Raw genomic sequence first — 15,445 nt, forward strand, 5'->3', positions numbered from 1 at the left:
CTACCAACCTCCGGATACAACGCATTATCCTCCGACACTTCCGCCATTTACAATCCGACCCCACCACCCAAGACATTTTTCCCATCCCCTCCCCTGTCTGCTTTCCGGAGAGACCACTCTCTCCGCGACTCCCTTGTTCGCTCCACACTGCCCTCCAACCCCACCACACCCGGCACCTTCCCCTGCAACCGCAGGAAATGCTACACTTGTCCCCACACCTCCTCCCTCACCCCCATCCCAGGCCCCAAGATGACATTCCACATCAAGCAGAGGTTCACCTGCACATCTACCAATGTGGTATACTGCATCCACTGTACCCGGTGCGGCTTCCTCTACATTGGGGAAACCAAGCGGAGGCTTGGGGACCGCTTTGCAGAACACCTCCGCTCAGTTCGCAAAAAACAACTGCACCTCCCAGTCGCAAACCATTTCCACTCCCCCTCCCATTCTCTTGATGACATGTCCATCATGGGCCTCCTGCACTGCCACAATGATGCCACCCGAAGGTTGCAGGAACAGCAACTCATATTCCGCCTGGGAACCCTGCAGCCATATGGTATCAATGTGGACTTCACCAGTTTCAAAATCTCCCCTTCCCCTACTGCATCCCTCAACCAGCCCAGTTCGTCCCCTCCCCCCACTGCACCACACAACCAGCCCAGCTCTTCCCCCCCACCCACTGCATCCCAAAACCAGTCCAACCGGTCTCTGCCTCCCTAACCGGTTCTTCCTCTCACCCATCCCTTCCTCCCACCCCAAGCCGCACCCCCCGCTACCTACTAACCTCATCCCACCTCCTTGACCTGTCCGTCTTCCCTGGACTGACCTATCCCCTCCCTACCTCCCCACCTACACTCTCTCCACCTATCTTCTTTACTCTCCATCTTCGGTCCGCCTCCCCCTCTCTCCCTATTTATTCCAGTTCCCTCCCCCCATCCCCCTCTCTGATGAAGGGTCTAGGCCCGAAACGTCAGCTTTTGTGCTCCTGAGATGCTGCTTGGCCTGCTGTGTTCATCCAGCCTCACATTTTAGCACCTTGGAGTAAGTTTAGATGCAATAAGCCGGAGCATCGGTAATGCAATGCATGTACAGATAACACACAGTGTGGAGCTGGAGGAGCACAGCGGGACAGGGAGCAGAGGAGCAGGAAAGTTAACGGTTTGATTCTTCAGAACACTACAGTTTGCTTGAGAACAACAAAGCGTAGAGCTGGATGAATACAGTAGGCCAAGCAGCACAGGAGCAGGAAAGCTGATGTTTCAAGTCTAGACCCTTCTTCAGAAATGGGGGAGGGGAAGGGGATTCTGAAATAAATAGGGAGAAAGGGGGAGGTGGATAGAAAATGGATAAAGGATCTGATAGGTGGAGAGGAAACAGACAAGTCAAAGAGGCAGGGATGGAGCCAGTAAAGGTGAGTGTAGGTGGGGTGTTAGGGAGGGTTAGGTCAGCCCACGGAGGACGGACAGGTCAAGGAGGCAGGATGAGGCTAGTAGGTAGGAGATGGGGGTGGGGCTTGAGGCAGGAGTAGTGGATAGGTGCGAGGACATGTTAGGGAGTTGGGTATGAGCTGGGCTGGTTTTGGGATGCAGTCGGGGAAGGCTAGATTTTGAAGCTGGCGAAGTCCACATTGATACCCTTGGGCTGCAGGGTTCCCAAGCGAAATATGAGATGTCTTCGGGTGGCATCATTGTGGCACTGCAGGATGCTCAGGATGGACATGTCGTCTAAGGAATGGGAGGGGGAGCTGAAATGGTTCGCGACTGGGAGTTGCAGTTATTTGGTGTGAACTGAGTGTAGGTATTCCACAAAGCAGTCCCCAAGCTTCCGCTTGGTTTCCCAGATGTAGAGGGGTCCACATTGGGAACAGTGGATACAGTATACCAAGTTAGCAGAGGTGCAGGTGAACATATGTTTGATGTGGAAGGTCTTCTTAGGGCTTGGAATGGGGGTAAGGGGAGAGGTGTGGGGGCAGGAGTAGCACTTCCTGCTGTTTCATGGAAAAGTGCTGGGGGTGGTGGGGCTGGAGAGGAAGGTTAAGCAGACAAGGGAGTCACAGAGAGAGAGTGGTCCCTCCGAAAAGCAGACAGGGGTGGGGAGGGAAAAATGTCTTTGGTAGTGGGGTCGGATTGCAAATGGAGGAAGTGTTGGAGGATGATGCGTTGGATCCGGAGGTTGTTAGGGTGGTACATGAGGATGAGGGGGATTCTGTTTTGGTTATTATTGCGGCGAAGGGGTGTGTGAGGGATGAGGTGTGGGAAATGCGAAACACACAGTCAACGGCGTTTTCAACCACTGTGAAGGGGAAGTTTGGTCCTTGAAAAATGAAAACATCGGGGATGTCCAGGAGTGGAATGCCTCATCTCAGGAGCAGATGTGGCTCTGGCGAAGGAATTGGGAATAGGGGATGGCCTTTTTACAGGAAGGTGGGTGGGAGGAGGTGTGTTCTAGGTAGCCGTGGGAGTCGATAGGCTTGAAATGGATACTTGTTTCCAGATGGTTTCCAGAGACGGAAATAGAGGGGTCCAGGAAGGAGAGAGAGGTATCTGAGATGGTCCAGGTGAACTTAAGGTTGGGGTGAAAGGTGTTAGTGAAGTGGATGAACTGTTCGAGCTCCTCGTGGGAGCGTGAGGTGGCGCTGATACAGTCAGTCATCAATGCAATGGAGGAAGAGGTGAGGGATAGGGCCAGCGTAGGTACGGAAGAGGGATTGTTCAACGTATCCTACAAAGAGGCAGGCAGGCAGGCATAGCTTGGGCCCCATGCGGGTACCCATGGCCACCCCCTATGTCTGCAGGAAGTGGGAGGAATTGGAGGAGAAGTTGTTGAGAGTGAGGATGAGTTCAGCTAAGCGGATAAGGGTGTCGGTGAAGGGGGACTGATTGGACCTGCGGAACAGGAAGCAGCACAGGGCCTATAGGCCATCTGCATGAGGAATGCAGACGTATAGGGACTGGATGTCCATGGTAAAGATGAGGTGTTGGGAGCAAGGAGACCGGAGGTTTTGGAGGAAGTGGAGGGCATGGGTGGTGTCACGGATGTAGGCGGGGAGTTCCTGGACCAAGGGGGAGAAAATAGAGTTGAGATAAGTTCGGTGGGGCAGGAGCAGGCAGAGACAATGGGTCGACCAGGGCAGTCAGGTTTGTGGATTTTGGGAATGAGATAGAAGCGGGTGGTGCAGGGTTGGGGAACAATGAAGTTGGAGGCTGTGGGTGGGAGGTCACCTGAAGTGATGAGGTTGTGGGTGGTTTGGGAGATGATGTTTTGGAGTGGGTGAGAGGGGTGGAGAGGTTGAGGCGATCGATGTCGTGACGGCAGTTGGAGATGAAGAGGTTAAGGGAGGATAGGGGACCTTGGGGTGGTGTCCAGTAGGAGGGGATGTGTTGGAGGTGGGAGAAGGGGTCAGTAGAGGAAGGGTTACGCCCACAATTAAAGAAGTAAGCGCAGAGGTGGTGGAAAAAACTGTTTAACATCCAAGCCCGAGCAGTATTCATTGATGTGTGGGTGGAGGGAGACAAAAGGTGAGCCCTTTACTGAGAACTGACCGTTCACCCTCAGTGAGGGAGAGGTCTGGGGGGGATGGAGAAGACTCAGCAAGGCTAGGAGCTACTGTCTCCTCTGGAGCTGTGGGCGGTGGAGGTGGTGGGCCGTGCAGCGTTGGCAATGGGCGGGGTCAGCATCTGTCCCTACACCTCCCCGCCTCACCTCCATCCCAGGCCCCAAGAAGACCTTCCACAAACAGATGTTCACCTGCACATCTTCTAACGTGGTATCTTGTATCCAGTCTTCCCAATGTGGCCTCCTCTACATTGGGGAAACCAAGTGGAGACCTGAGGACCGCTTTGTGGAACACCTACGCTCGGTTCGCAGTAAACTGCACCTCCCATTCGCAAACCATTTCAACTCCCCCTCCCATTCCTTGAACGACATGCCCATCCTGGGCCTCCTGCAGTCCCACAACGATGCCACCCGAAGGCTGCAGGAACAGCAACCGATATTTCACTTGGGGACCCTGCAGCCCAATGGTATCAATGTAGACTTCATCAGCTTCAAAATCTCCCCTCTCCTGACCACATCCCAAAACTAGCCCAGCTTGTTCCCCGCCTCCCTAACTTGTCCTCCCACCGATCCCCTCCTCCCACCTCAAGCCCCACCCCATCTCCTACCTACTAGCCTCAGCGCACCTCCTCGACTGGTCCATCATCCCTGGACCGACCTATCCCCCACTAACTCCCCAACTACACTGGCTCCATTCCCGCCTCTTTGACTGATCTGTCTCCTATTTACTTGTCTTCTTCATCCATCTTCTATCCACCTCCCCTTTCTCCCCATTTATTTCAGAATCCCATTCCTCTCCCCAATTTCTGAAGAAGGGTCTCAACCGATAACGTAAGCTTTCCTGCTCCTCTGATGTTGCCTGGCCTGTTGTGTTCATCCAGCTCAACACCTTGTTATCTCAGATTCTCCAGCATCTGTAGTTCCTACTACCACTGCAGTCTGCTTTCTCTCTTTTACAGAGATGATAGGGTACCTGATGCAAAATTCCTGGCCAAGCCTGCTCACACTTGACTAGCTGACCCTGCAGTCTCTTAACGGCCTTTGGGCCTCAAACTGGCTTTAGCTGTAACGTCCTACCTTACAATAACGCAACTCAAATCAAGCCAAAGTGCCACTGGGAGTGGTGACTACTGCTGGAAGCAGAGGCAGTCAGTCTCAAACAGGCAAGTTCAGGGTCTTGCCAAGGTCAGACTTGCAGACATTATTGTGGGACGTGGCTGCAGACTTCAAAGAACAGAAGGCCAAAAAGGAGATTCATTATTTAAGGACCTCGACTGGTTCAGGAGCGACTCACACTTCACACCTATGCACCACAGAAGCTGTCTAGACGTCAAAAGTTCAGCTGTTTCGTACATGTTTGGAACAAGACTGATGTGAGACAAGTAGCAAAAACCCATCTCAGCACTGAACAAACTTTTTATTTTAAACTGAGTAAGTGCATCCTGGCAGCTTTATCACTTGACTGAGGATTGAAAATAAACCGATGGGGCTAACATTGGCCGGAATAAATTTGTCCTGCTCCTTGTGAAAAAGACACACCTCGGCAATTTTCTACATTGTCCACCAAATGACAGTGTTGTGATTGTCATGGAGCAGCTTGCCTCACTGTACAGCTCGTTCTGGAGCATAAATCTTCACCATTACAGTTTGGATAAATGAAAGGATTCCAAAAAAAGATTTGAGGATGCTGCCAGAGTTGGAGAGTTTGAGTTATAGGGAGAGGCTGGGGCTATTTTTCTCTGGAGTATCAGACACTGAGGGTGACCTTATAAAAATTTATAAAATCACAAGGGACATGGATAAGGTGAATGATCAAGGTCTTTCTGCCCCCGCACCCGCACCCGCCGCCCCCCCCGCCCCAGAGAAGGGGAGTCCAAAAGGGGCAAGATTTAAAAGGGACCTCGTGGACTTTTTCCACGCAGAGGGTGGTGCGCGTATGGAACACGCTGCCAGAAGAAGCAGTGAAGGCTGGTACAATTACAACATTTAAAAGGTATCTGGATTTGTACATGAATAGGAAGAGTTTAAGAGGGATATGGGCTAAATGGGACTAGATTAAATTTAGGATATCTGGTCAGCATGGATACGTCAGACTGGTTCAATGTTGTACATCTCTGGCTCCATCAATAGGCCTGAAGCTTTTCTTATACCCAGCACCCTCAGTCTTACTTACCATCATATGGCATCAAGTACAAATGCATCAAAATCTTAAGTGTTTACAATGCCAAGATACATTTTATTTTTCAGCACTTTGCAAAAGTAAATGTTGGAACTGAAGTACTTATAACATTACCAAAAACATCATCCAGCTCTTCATGAACTTTCTTCTGTACATCAGGATGGGTTCCCAAGAGGTAAAGGGTCCAGTTTATTGAGGTCGCTGTGGTATCATGCCCCTGATGACAAAGTCAAAGCAATTTCTAAAAAATCTATACATCTTTACACGTGATTTTTCAACTGGCTGAATCCAATGTATTATCACCATAATCCAAACAGACCAACAGAAAACAGTTGTTTCCATTGTTGAGAGGGAACACTGGAGGCAATACTTAACTGACCTCTTATATTAATTGATCTTACTTTAGAAATATAACCAAAACTTTTAAATCTTTAAACAACAACTTGTCCCTATATGGATTCTTTCCTTATTAGCAAAGGTAGAAGTACTCCTCCCCATTTTTCCACAGCTAAACGGAAACACGATTAATCAAGAACAACATATCTACGGAATAAATTGAAACTTCAAAAAAATGCTTATGAAGTGTTACAGCTAGATAGATTTTGGTTTATAAAAGACAATGGAAAAATCTTTGTTACAGCAATTTCATCCACATCATGAAGCAGCATCAGAACTAGGACGGCACTTAAAAAAGAAGAAAATGAAACATAAAAAGTTGAGAAAAATATTTACCTAAGGCAAGGAACAAAAGAAGCTAGAAAGAAAATGACAGAAATACACATAATGGCAGGGACAGTACTTATCTATAGTCTTTTTAATACCAAGGTATCCTTTCCCTCCAATTAGTTTGAAGCAGAATAAGATAGCAAGCCTTTTAGTGCAGCTGGCAACTTATTTATGTAATGAACAGATCTTACTGCGAAGCTACAGTACCTGCACTATAATTTAGACAGCACTATATTATACATTGTATTATGTGCTGCTTCAATCATGGTTCAAAAATACTTATTTGCCTGCACTCAAATAAAGGATATAACAACATTCCCAAGGGAAAAATAAATCACTGATCAAAGTTAGCACACAATAAATAACCACTAAATGGACCGCTTTGTTAGGTATGCAATAACGCTGAATAAAAACAGGGCGCTGGAGAAACTCAGCAGGTCTGGCAACGTTGCGAATCTGAACGAATTCTTATTCAGACTTCAAACATCTGCATTTTTTTGCTTTTGTACAGTCATACTGAACATGGGCTTACTGTGGTGAATCAGTCCTCTCTACTCTTTCACAATCAAGTTTTCTTATACGTAGACTTGCAATTAACTCAAAACTGGCTGGACCTCAGAATCACAAATCTGCATCCATTTGAAGAATCTAGATGCTGTATGTGCACCTAACCATATATTGTAAAATGCTACAGAAATGAAAATTTCTTTCATGGGATGTGAGCATTGTTGGCAAGTTTCAACACTTAATTCATGGTCAATTGGGGATTTGCAGTAAGTGGCTTACTAGGCCATTTCATTAGGTAGTTTTGGAATCAGTATCATTAATGTGGATCTGGAGGCACATGTAGGCCAGATCAGGAAATGATAGCAGATTTCCTTCCCTAAAAAGATGAAAGAACCAGCTGGACTTTCACAACTGTTCTAGTTTTGTGGTCATCATTGCCAAGGCCAGCTTTTAGCTCCAATTCTATTAAGTGAATTTAAATTCCATCAGTCAATGGCCCCAGAATATTATTAGCCTGAAGCTCAGGACTAGTCCAGTGGCATTATCACTATACCACAGTGTTAATCAATGCTGCTATAATTATATCTGCAGCCACAACATACTTTTTATAACCACAAAAACAAAAATATTCCGTTTTTGTGAAATTATAGTATGGTTTGCTCTGAATGAGAATTTAAATAAATCAAAGTTTTCTCAAATATATTTTTTGGATTCTGATGAAAAGTAATCAACTTGAAAATTCTCTGTCTAAAAGATGTCACTTGATCTGGTACATTTTTCCAGCATTTTGTATTATAATTCACATTCCAATCCAGGACATAAGGTGGCCCCTAAAGCTGAGAGACTACAAACACGAAAAGCAATTTTGAATCCCAAATAGTCTGTCAATCTTTACACTGAAAGCAACTCAAAAGATTGGTGGAAGGCTGGTTAGGGCATGATATTAATTCAGATTCCTGAAAGTCTTTTATTCTTTAGGCTCCAGTTTAATACAAAGAAATCAGGACAGCCTTTTATCACCTTGTAAAAAGGTGTCTGGCCCTGCCAAACAAGTAAAACCAAGTCACTTATGAGCCACGTGATATCTACTTTAAAAACTTTAGGCGTTAGAGTAATAAAAGGGCGAAATTCTCACTTGTGTCATTAGAAATAAAGAAAATAACTAAGAATATTATGAAAGCTTCCAAAAGAGATAAACAATCAGTGATTTTTTTTTAATAAGTGAATTTTTAGCATGTATGATTAGCAAAATAACTAGCAGCTGGAAATATTTACACAGTTAAGAGACACCAGGCTATCCTACAATAATATTGCAACCTCTGGTGTAAAATATTACACCCAGAGGATTTTCTTTATCCCAACTGTAACCATTCTAACTTAATTTAGAACATGTCTATAACAGTACTCTGTGGTAATTGTTAAAGTACTATTCACCAATGATCTTTTAGACTATCAATAGGAAAAGGACAATACAAGATAACAAAGCGTGGAGCTGGATGAACACAGCAGGCCAAGCAGCATCTCAGGAGCAGAAAGGAGCACAAAAGCTCGCGCTTTGTGCTCCTGAGATGCTGCGTGGCCTGTTGTGTTCATCCAGCTCCACACTTTGTTATCTTGGATTCTCCAGTATCTGCAGTTCCCATTATCACGGAAAAAGACAATGCAACTGTTTTGATTCAGATTGGATATTCAAGTTTGTTCCACTGGTGTGATGTGACCAATTGATACTGAAGATTTTTGGAAAGGAAACCAATCAGAACAGTTAATGCATATCTGATCAGATCCCTATCTGCTCTTTTATCCACATTCTATCCGCCTCCCCCGTCTCCTATTTATTTCAGAATCCCCTTCCCCTCCCCCATTTCTGAAGAAGGGTCTCGACCCGAAACATCAAAAAGACTTTCCTGCTCTTCTGATGCTGCTTGGCCTGCTGTGTTCATCCAGCTTCACACCGTGTTATCTCTGATCAGCTGCCGCTTGTTTTACAACCTTGAAGCCCAATTTTATCTTGACTGTATTTGTCCTCATTCTAATTTGAAGTTCTGTTTTTAAAAAAGCTTTCAATTATCAGTTACATCCTTTGATCATTAAGGAATCGGAAACATTCTAATTGCTGGCATTTAAGGGAAATAATGGAGGAATGAAGGAATTCATTGCCGCAGAGTGCAGTGGAGACTGGGACGTTGGATGCCTTCGAGGCAGAGATCGACAAATTCTTGATCTCAAAAGGAATCAAGGAATCAAGGGCTACGGGGGGAGTGCAGGGAAGTGGATTTGAAATGCCCATCAGCCACGATTCAAATGGCGGAGTGGACATGATGGGCCGAATGGCCTTACTTCCACTCCTATGTCTTATGGTCTTAGACACAAGTAGAGGCAGAGATACAGCATGTCTTTCCTCACCATGAATAGAATTCTTTTGAGAATAACAAGTGTTTTGAATTCTGACAGCAAACTAACTAAAAAAAAATCCATGAGTCAAGGACTATGCGTACACCTAAAGATGCAAATCAGTTCTGCCAAGTCAGGAGCCTGCTCAACACCCCCATTTACCATAGTAATGTATGTCTTCTGCTCAGAAGCAGCATTGGATCAACTAAGGCTGATCTATTACTTATTGAACGCATTTTGGTAAAGTATTGTAATCAGTTTCTTTAAAAGAATCAAGGTGACAGAAAAACATGAAAAGCAGTGATATATTGGCAATCCAGAATCCCACACTAATGTTCTGGGGTGTGGATTAAAAATCCCACCACGGCAGATAGCGAAATGTCAGAAAAATCTCGAATTATAAGCCAGTCTAAAAGATGACTATCTAACTATTGTTGATTGACATAAATACTCAGCTGGTGGATTTTAAGAGAAGGAAATTGGACATCGTACCTAGTTCTGCCCTACACGCGCATCAAGATACACAGCAGTGTGCCTAACTTTTAGCTCTGAAATCACCAAGCAAACCAGTTAAACATATGACATAATTCACTATTTCAACAGAGGCACTTGTCATAATTTGTTTACCTCCTCCATTAAGAATATCATCCACATATTTTCATGATCCACACGCTAACAATAATTTCAGTCTTTGATTCAACAAATATAAAAATGCTGTGCACTACTTTGAATATTATCTTACCTCAAACATGAATGTGTCCACTTCTTCCCTAACATCCTGTTGACTCAGTTTCTTTCCATCTTCATCCACTGCACTGAGAATTAGGTCAAGAAATGTTTTGCGTTTCTTTTTGCTCTGTGATTCAGACTCTAAATCCATATTGGAACTGCTACATTCTCCAGAAGTTTCCATTTTGCAAGACCTCTCTACAATCACCTAATAACAATCAAAAGGATTTTCTCAGAATGAGACTTATCTAGTGATTAGAACATCGATAGAACTGTATTTGTCTTAACTCTGGGCTTGAAAATCTGTTGGTCTGCTAGCAGCTATTAGACACTTAGGTACTTTATAGACTAAGTCTCCAGATCCCAGCACTATTCGCCAGTGATCTGATTCCTCTCTGGAGGCACTTGGCCATTTTGACTGTCTTCCTGTTCTGCTATGCCCAACAGGCACTCTTAAGAAAATGCTGAACCAAACAATCCATGCACTGACAGATCCGGAGCCTGGTTTCTACTGCTGTGTCAAGGTAATCCACTCAGTGAAAACAAAAACACTTCAGTCTCGTCAAACTTGACAGTTATCAACAGCAACACCATGGGATAGCAATTTGAATAGTTCACACAATATTGTTTTGTTATGCTGTTCACTTCTTACAGACGTCATATTTAATCCATGCAACATCTAACGCAAACATTTCTGGCTCTCTATTACCTTCAAGAGAAATTGGGGATGGGCATTAAAGGCTTGTCCAGGCAGCAATTTCCAGTCGTGCACGGAGAGGTCTGTTTGAGATCTATCCCATTTAGTCAGAAGTCACACAACACCAGGATATAGTCCAGCAGGATTATTTGAAATCACAAGCTTTGGGAGTGTAGACCCTTCACCTGACGAAGGGGCTTTGCTCTGAAAGATTGTGATTTCAAATAACCTGTTGGGCTAAAACCTGGTGTTATGTGACTTCTGACTTTGTCCACTCCAATCCAACACCAGCACCTCCACATCATGTATCATGCCACAGAAGACGACAAAGAACATCCTGGATGCAATGCCTGCAAGGGCTATGCAGTGGTTGCTCCTAGGACCACTGTCACAGATAGATCCGTTTGCAGCAGGTAGACTGGGGAGGGCGAGGCATGTCTAATACATTCAGTCATTACGTGAGAGAGAAAACGGACATGGACTTCCTGCAGGTAATAAAACAAAAAGGCAGGTATCACTCCTAACTGCAGTGAAGGACTGCACCATCGGTTTACTGAGGACAATGGGGGGAGAAATAAAAATGGAAAGATGAAGTCAAGGCTGACTTCACAAGTACATGGATCCCCAGGTAGCAAAAACGAGCAGGACTGCTTGTATGCTTTTCTCTCCTGTTGGTTCCTTCACCAGCTGCTGCAGACCAGTCTAGCAGTAATGCCTTTTAGCACTCAAGCAGAGCAAACCCATTATTAAAACCGAAATATATTTCAGACCACCAATATTTAACTTGTCCTTATTGGTTATATACTTCAGCTTTTAGACTCAATGTGCAGCTTCCTTTGCCCTCTCCAGAGATACTCTTTCATTTGCTGGTTTTCGTATATTTTCTTATGAAACAAAACAGCTTGACCATCAGTCTACCTTCTCTGTAAAGGCATGCAGAATTTTGAGGGTTTCATCATGTTCCTTTCCATCACCGAACGTGTTGAACATGAAGTCAGGCCAAAACCAAGGCATTTTCTGTCTGCGGTGGATCAAATCACTCATCCTAAGTAAAGAGAAATTATCATCTTCCTCATTACAGTTCACTCAAAATCCTCTCCTCACAACATGAAATGAGACTTTTTAAAAAAGATCACACACAATTTGAACAACATCAAGCTTGGCTGAGAAGCAATAGGCAGCATTTACACTGGACAATGCTAATCTTTGACACGAACACATTTTCAATTAAGCAACATTAGTGCAGAGCAAAAGCCTCTCCAAATCATCATGGCTCCAGCACTGGGACAAGGGGTTCAGTGCTTGGCTCACCCTCTTCTCCAGTCTTCATTGCCCTTTAAAAGGGCAAATTTCTCTTGGAAAATTCACCTGAATGGCTGCAGTGTTCACAGTTAACAAAAGTGATCAAAATGCGGCTAAAGACAGAGCAGCCAGTTTGATTAAAACCTCTTTCCCCCAAATCCCAAAAGAAGATTTTTGCCACACCCTCCATTATTGATGCACTGTGGTTATAGCATACGCTAACAGGATGCACCAAAGCAATTTACCACGCTTGCTTTAATCCCATATTCACATCATCCACCATCAAGGAGGGCACAAGTAGCAAAGTCATGAGAATGCTATCACTTCTTCAAGTCACATAGCACAACACATTTCATTTCCTTCAATAGATACTGGGCCAACATCCTGAAATAGCCTAATTAACAACATATCACAGACCACATGTGGCCAAGAAGGCAGTCTGCTCTCTAAGTGAAATGGAGAATAATTGCAATATCTACACAAGATATGTTATAATCCAGTTTAACATGGCCTAATGTTTTACATGAGACAAAGCCTCAGTTTGCATAATTCATTGTGAATGCCACAAACATAAAGCCACTGTTGGAGTGACAGTGGAGGTATGGACTTTGCACTGCACTCACTTGGACTCTGTTCTCCTCAATGTAGGCCTTGTTTGCTGACAGAGACTTCACCCTCGATACTGTGCATGGTTCAATTTTTCATTCCAGTTTGCAAAGTCAGAGGTTAGCTCTTAGTTTGTTTTAAAATCATTGAGTCCCAATCTACATCTTTAAAGAACAAACTTGCTGGATTGAGAAGGGTGCCCTTGCCTGCTTCAAAAAGCTGAGTGGATAAGAGGCGAACAATTTGATGGGCAAATCAGCAAAAAATTTAACTTCTTATGGTACAGCTATAATCTGGTGGAGGGAGTTAAAAATCTGTTTTCCTAAAGAGTCTGGCCTATTAACAGCTAAAAGCTGTGGGTGATAGAAAGGAAAATTCGCAACAAATGCCACCATCGACACAATTAAAATACAACTGATCACCATTGCCTGACTTCTGGCTGTTTATAGGCCAGACTCTTTAGGAAAACAGATTTTTAACTCCCTCCAACAGATTATAGCTGTACCATAAGAAGTTAAATATTTTGCTGATTTGCCCATTAAATTGTTCGCCTCTTATCCACCGAGCTCAATTTTAAATTGTTTTTCATTTTCTTTTTAACCTGGTATGAGAAATCTTGTTTCTATAAAAATGTTACGTAATTTGGAAAGATGATGTTCTTCAAAAGCTTAAGCTCAAAGTGATTTAAAAACTTTAGTAATTAACATTAATGACAGGAATTTGTGGATTATCCTGTCACCATCAATTCACGCAAATGGTTTGTATCACAAAAGGATTATCTTCTACTTCATATCAGAAACATAAGAAAATGCAGAAAACCATTCAGGAAACACAAGGAACTCACTTGTAAATTGCACGAACATATTCCGAGTCACTGTTATTCTGAGCATAGACTTTCTTATCCATAGCAGTTTCTACAGTGGAAAATTCAAGAGGCAAGTCACATATTGGTGCTGATCAAATCAATTAACATTAGGAATATAAAAATAAGCTTACATTTATGAGCACTGAGAAAACAAATAGCATCAAAACTAATCAAACGTATTAACACAATGAACGAGCTTACCCCTTTCCAAGAGGTGGTGAGAAGGATTAGTTATTGGGCAAATTTCTGTGCAGGAACACTCGACCCCTTTTAAACACCTAAGCAATTAAATGTTGGGCAAGAAGGTCCGTCAGTAACCTTCAACTCACCCCCAAATCAGGGCCTCGTGTTGTCAACTAACAGAATTGAATCCTAGAATCCTACTTTCTCGCTGGGATTTAATCTTTGTTGTGAGACATGAACTATTTTCTTAAATATCTGCCATCATCCCTCAACTGACTTTGCTGCTAAACTCCTTTTCCAGTCCAATGCAGCCAGCTCTTGCCCTCATGTTTTCCAATTACCCTTACATGAGCTTTGCACAGCTATTTCTAACCCAATTCCTTCTTCTCAAACAGAACGCCAAATTTTATCACGTTACATTCGGCGTTCCTAGGGGATTTTTACTCAATTATCATTTGATAAAACTTCCTCATTACTATCACCAGATAGCCTTATCCCTGATTGGATCCACAAATGTATCATTCTAGGAAACTATCCTGAACACATTAATGTCCCTTAGGGAAGGAAACTGCCCTTTTTAGGGAAGGACCATAAATGCTGCCAGGCCAGCAACGTCCTCATCCCGTTAATGAGTAAAGAAAATAAAACACACTGAAATCTTCATTATGGTTTCTTCTGTTAGTCTAATCATGCCAATCTACAAGATTAAAGGCATTTATGATCAATGTCCTACTTCTGCCTCTATCTCAGTTTGACCAAATAGCTATTGTTGGTGCCTATAGATTATGCCAACTAGCATTTGTTTTTCAGCTTTCCTTTCATACATGCTGCCGGACCTGCTGAATTTCTCCAGCTATTGCTGGTTTTGTTTCAGATTTCCAGCATGCAGTTTTTTTTTTGTTTAGCATCTTCCTCCTTGTTATTTCTTACTTCCACCCATACGGATACTATATCTTTTGATCCAAGATCCTGTCTTGTTATCATACATATTCTATATCAAAAAGGCCGCCCCACCACACTTTGCTTCCTTTGCTTTCCTTTCCTTTCAAAAGGAACAAACCCCTGAATATTTGATTCCTAGCTTTGATCCTTATAACCATGTCACCGTAAGGGCTGTAAGATCTGTCCATGTACACAGATCATTGAAAGTTGCCACCCAGGTTGAGAGGGCTGTTAAGAAGGCATACAGTGTTTTAGCTTTTATTAATAGAGGGATCAAGTTCCGGAACCAAGAGGTTATGGTGAAGCTGTACAAAACTCTGGTGCGGCCGCACTTGGAGTATTGTGTACAGTTCTGGTCACCGCATTATAACAAGGATGTGGAAGCTTTGGAAAGGGTGCAGAGGAGATTTACTAGGATGTTGCCTGGTATGGAGGGAAGGTCTTACGAGGAAAGGCTGAGGGACTCGAGGCTGTTTTCGTTAGAGAGAAGAAGGTTGAGAGGTGACTTAATTGAGACATATAACATAATCAGAGGGTTAGATAGGATGGATAGGGAGAGCCTTTTTCCTCGGATGGTGACGGCGAGCAGGAGGGGGCATAGCTTTAAATTGAGGGGTGAAAGATATAGGACAGATATCAGAGGTAGTTTCTTTACTCAGAGAGTAGTAAGGAAATGGAACGCTCTGCCTGCAATGGTAGTAGATTTGCCAACTTTGGGTACATTTAAGTCGTCATTGGATAAGCATAAGGACGTACATGGAAT

The 15,445-nt window shown here is 43.9% G+C and overlaps 1 protein-coding gene across 1 annotated transcript in view; it reads right to left on the bottom strand.

Moving 5' to 3' along the window:
* The window catches only part of LOC125459755 (cytochrome P450 4V2-like), a 49,373-nt gene that overhangs the window by 17,584 nt on the left and 16,344 nt on the right, over window positions 1-15,445 (bottom strand). The window contains exons 5-8 of the mRNA XM_048546569.2: window positions 13,537-13,606; window positions 11,703-11,829; window positions 10,101-10,295; window positions 5,849-5,951 (exon numbers count right to left, since the gene is read on the bottom strand). Of these exons, the coding sequence (XP_048402526.1) occupies window positions 5,849-5,951; window positions 10,101-10,295; window positions 11,703-11,829; window positions 13,537-13,606 (495 nt within the window). The remainder of the gene's footprint in view (window positions 1-5,848; window positions 5,952-10,100; window positions 10,296-11,702; window positions 11,830-13,536; window positions 13,607-15,445) is intronic.

This window comes from Stegostoma tigrinum, chromosome 1, assembly GCF_030684315.1.
Source record: "Stegostoma tigrinum isolate sSteTig4 chromosome 1, sSteTig4.hap1, whole genome shotgun sequence".
NCBI lineage: Eukaryota > Metazoa > Chordata > Chondrichthyes > Orectolobiformes > Stegostomatidae > Stegostoma > Stegostoma tigrinum.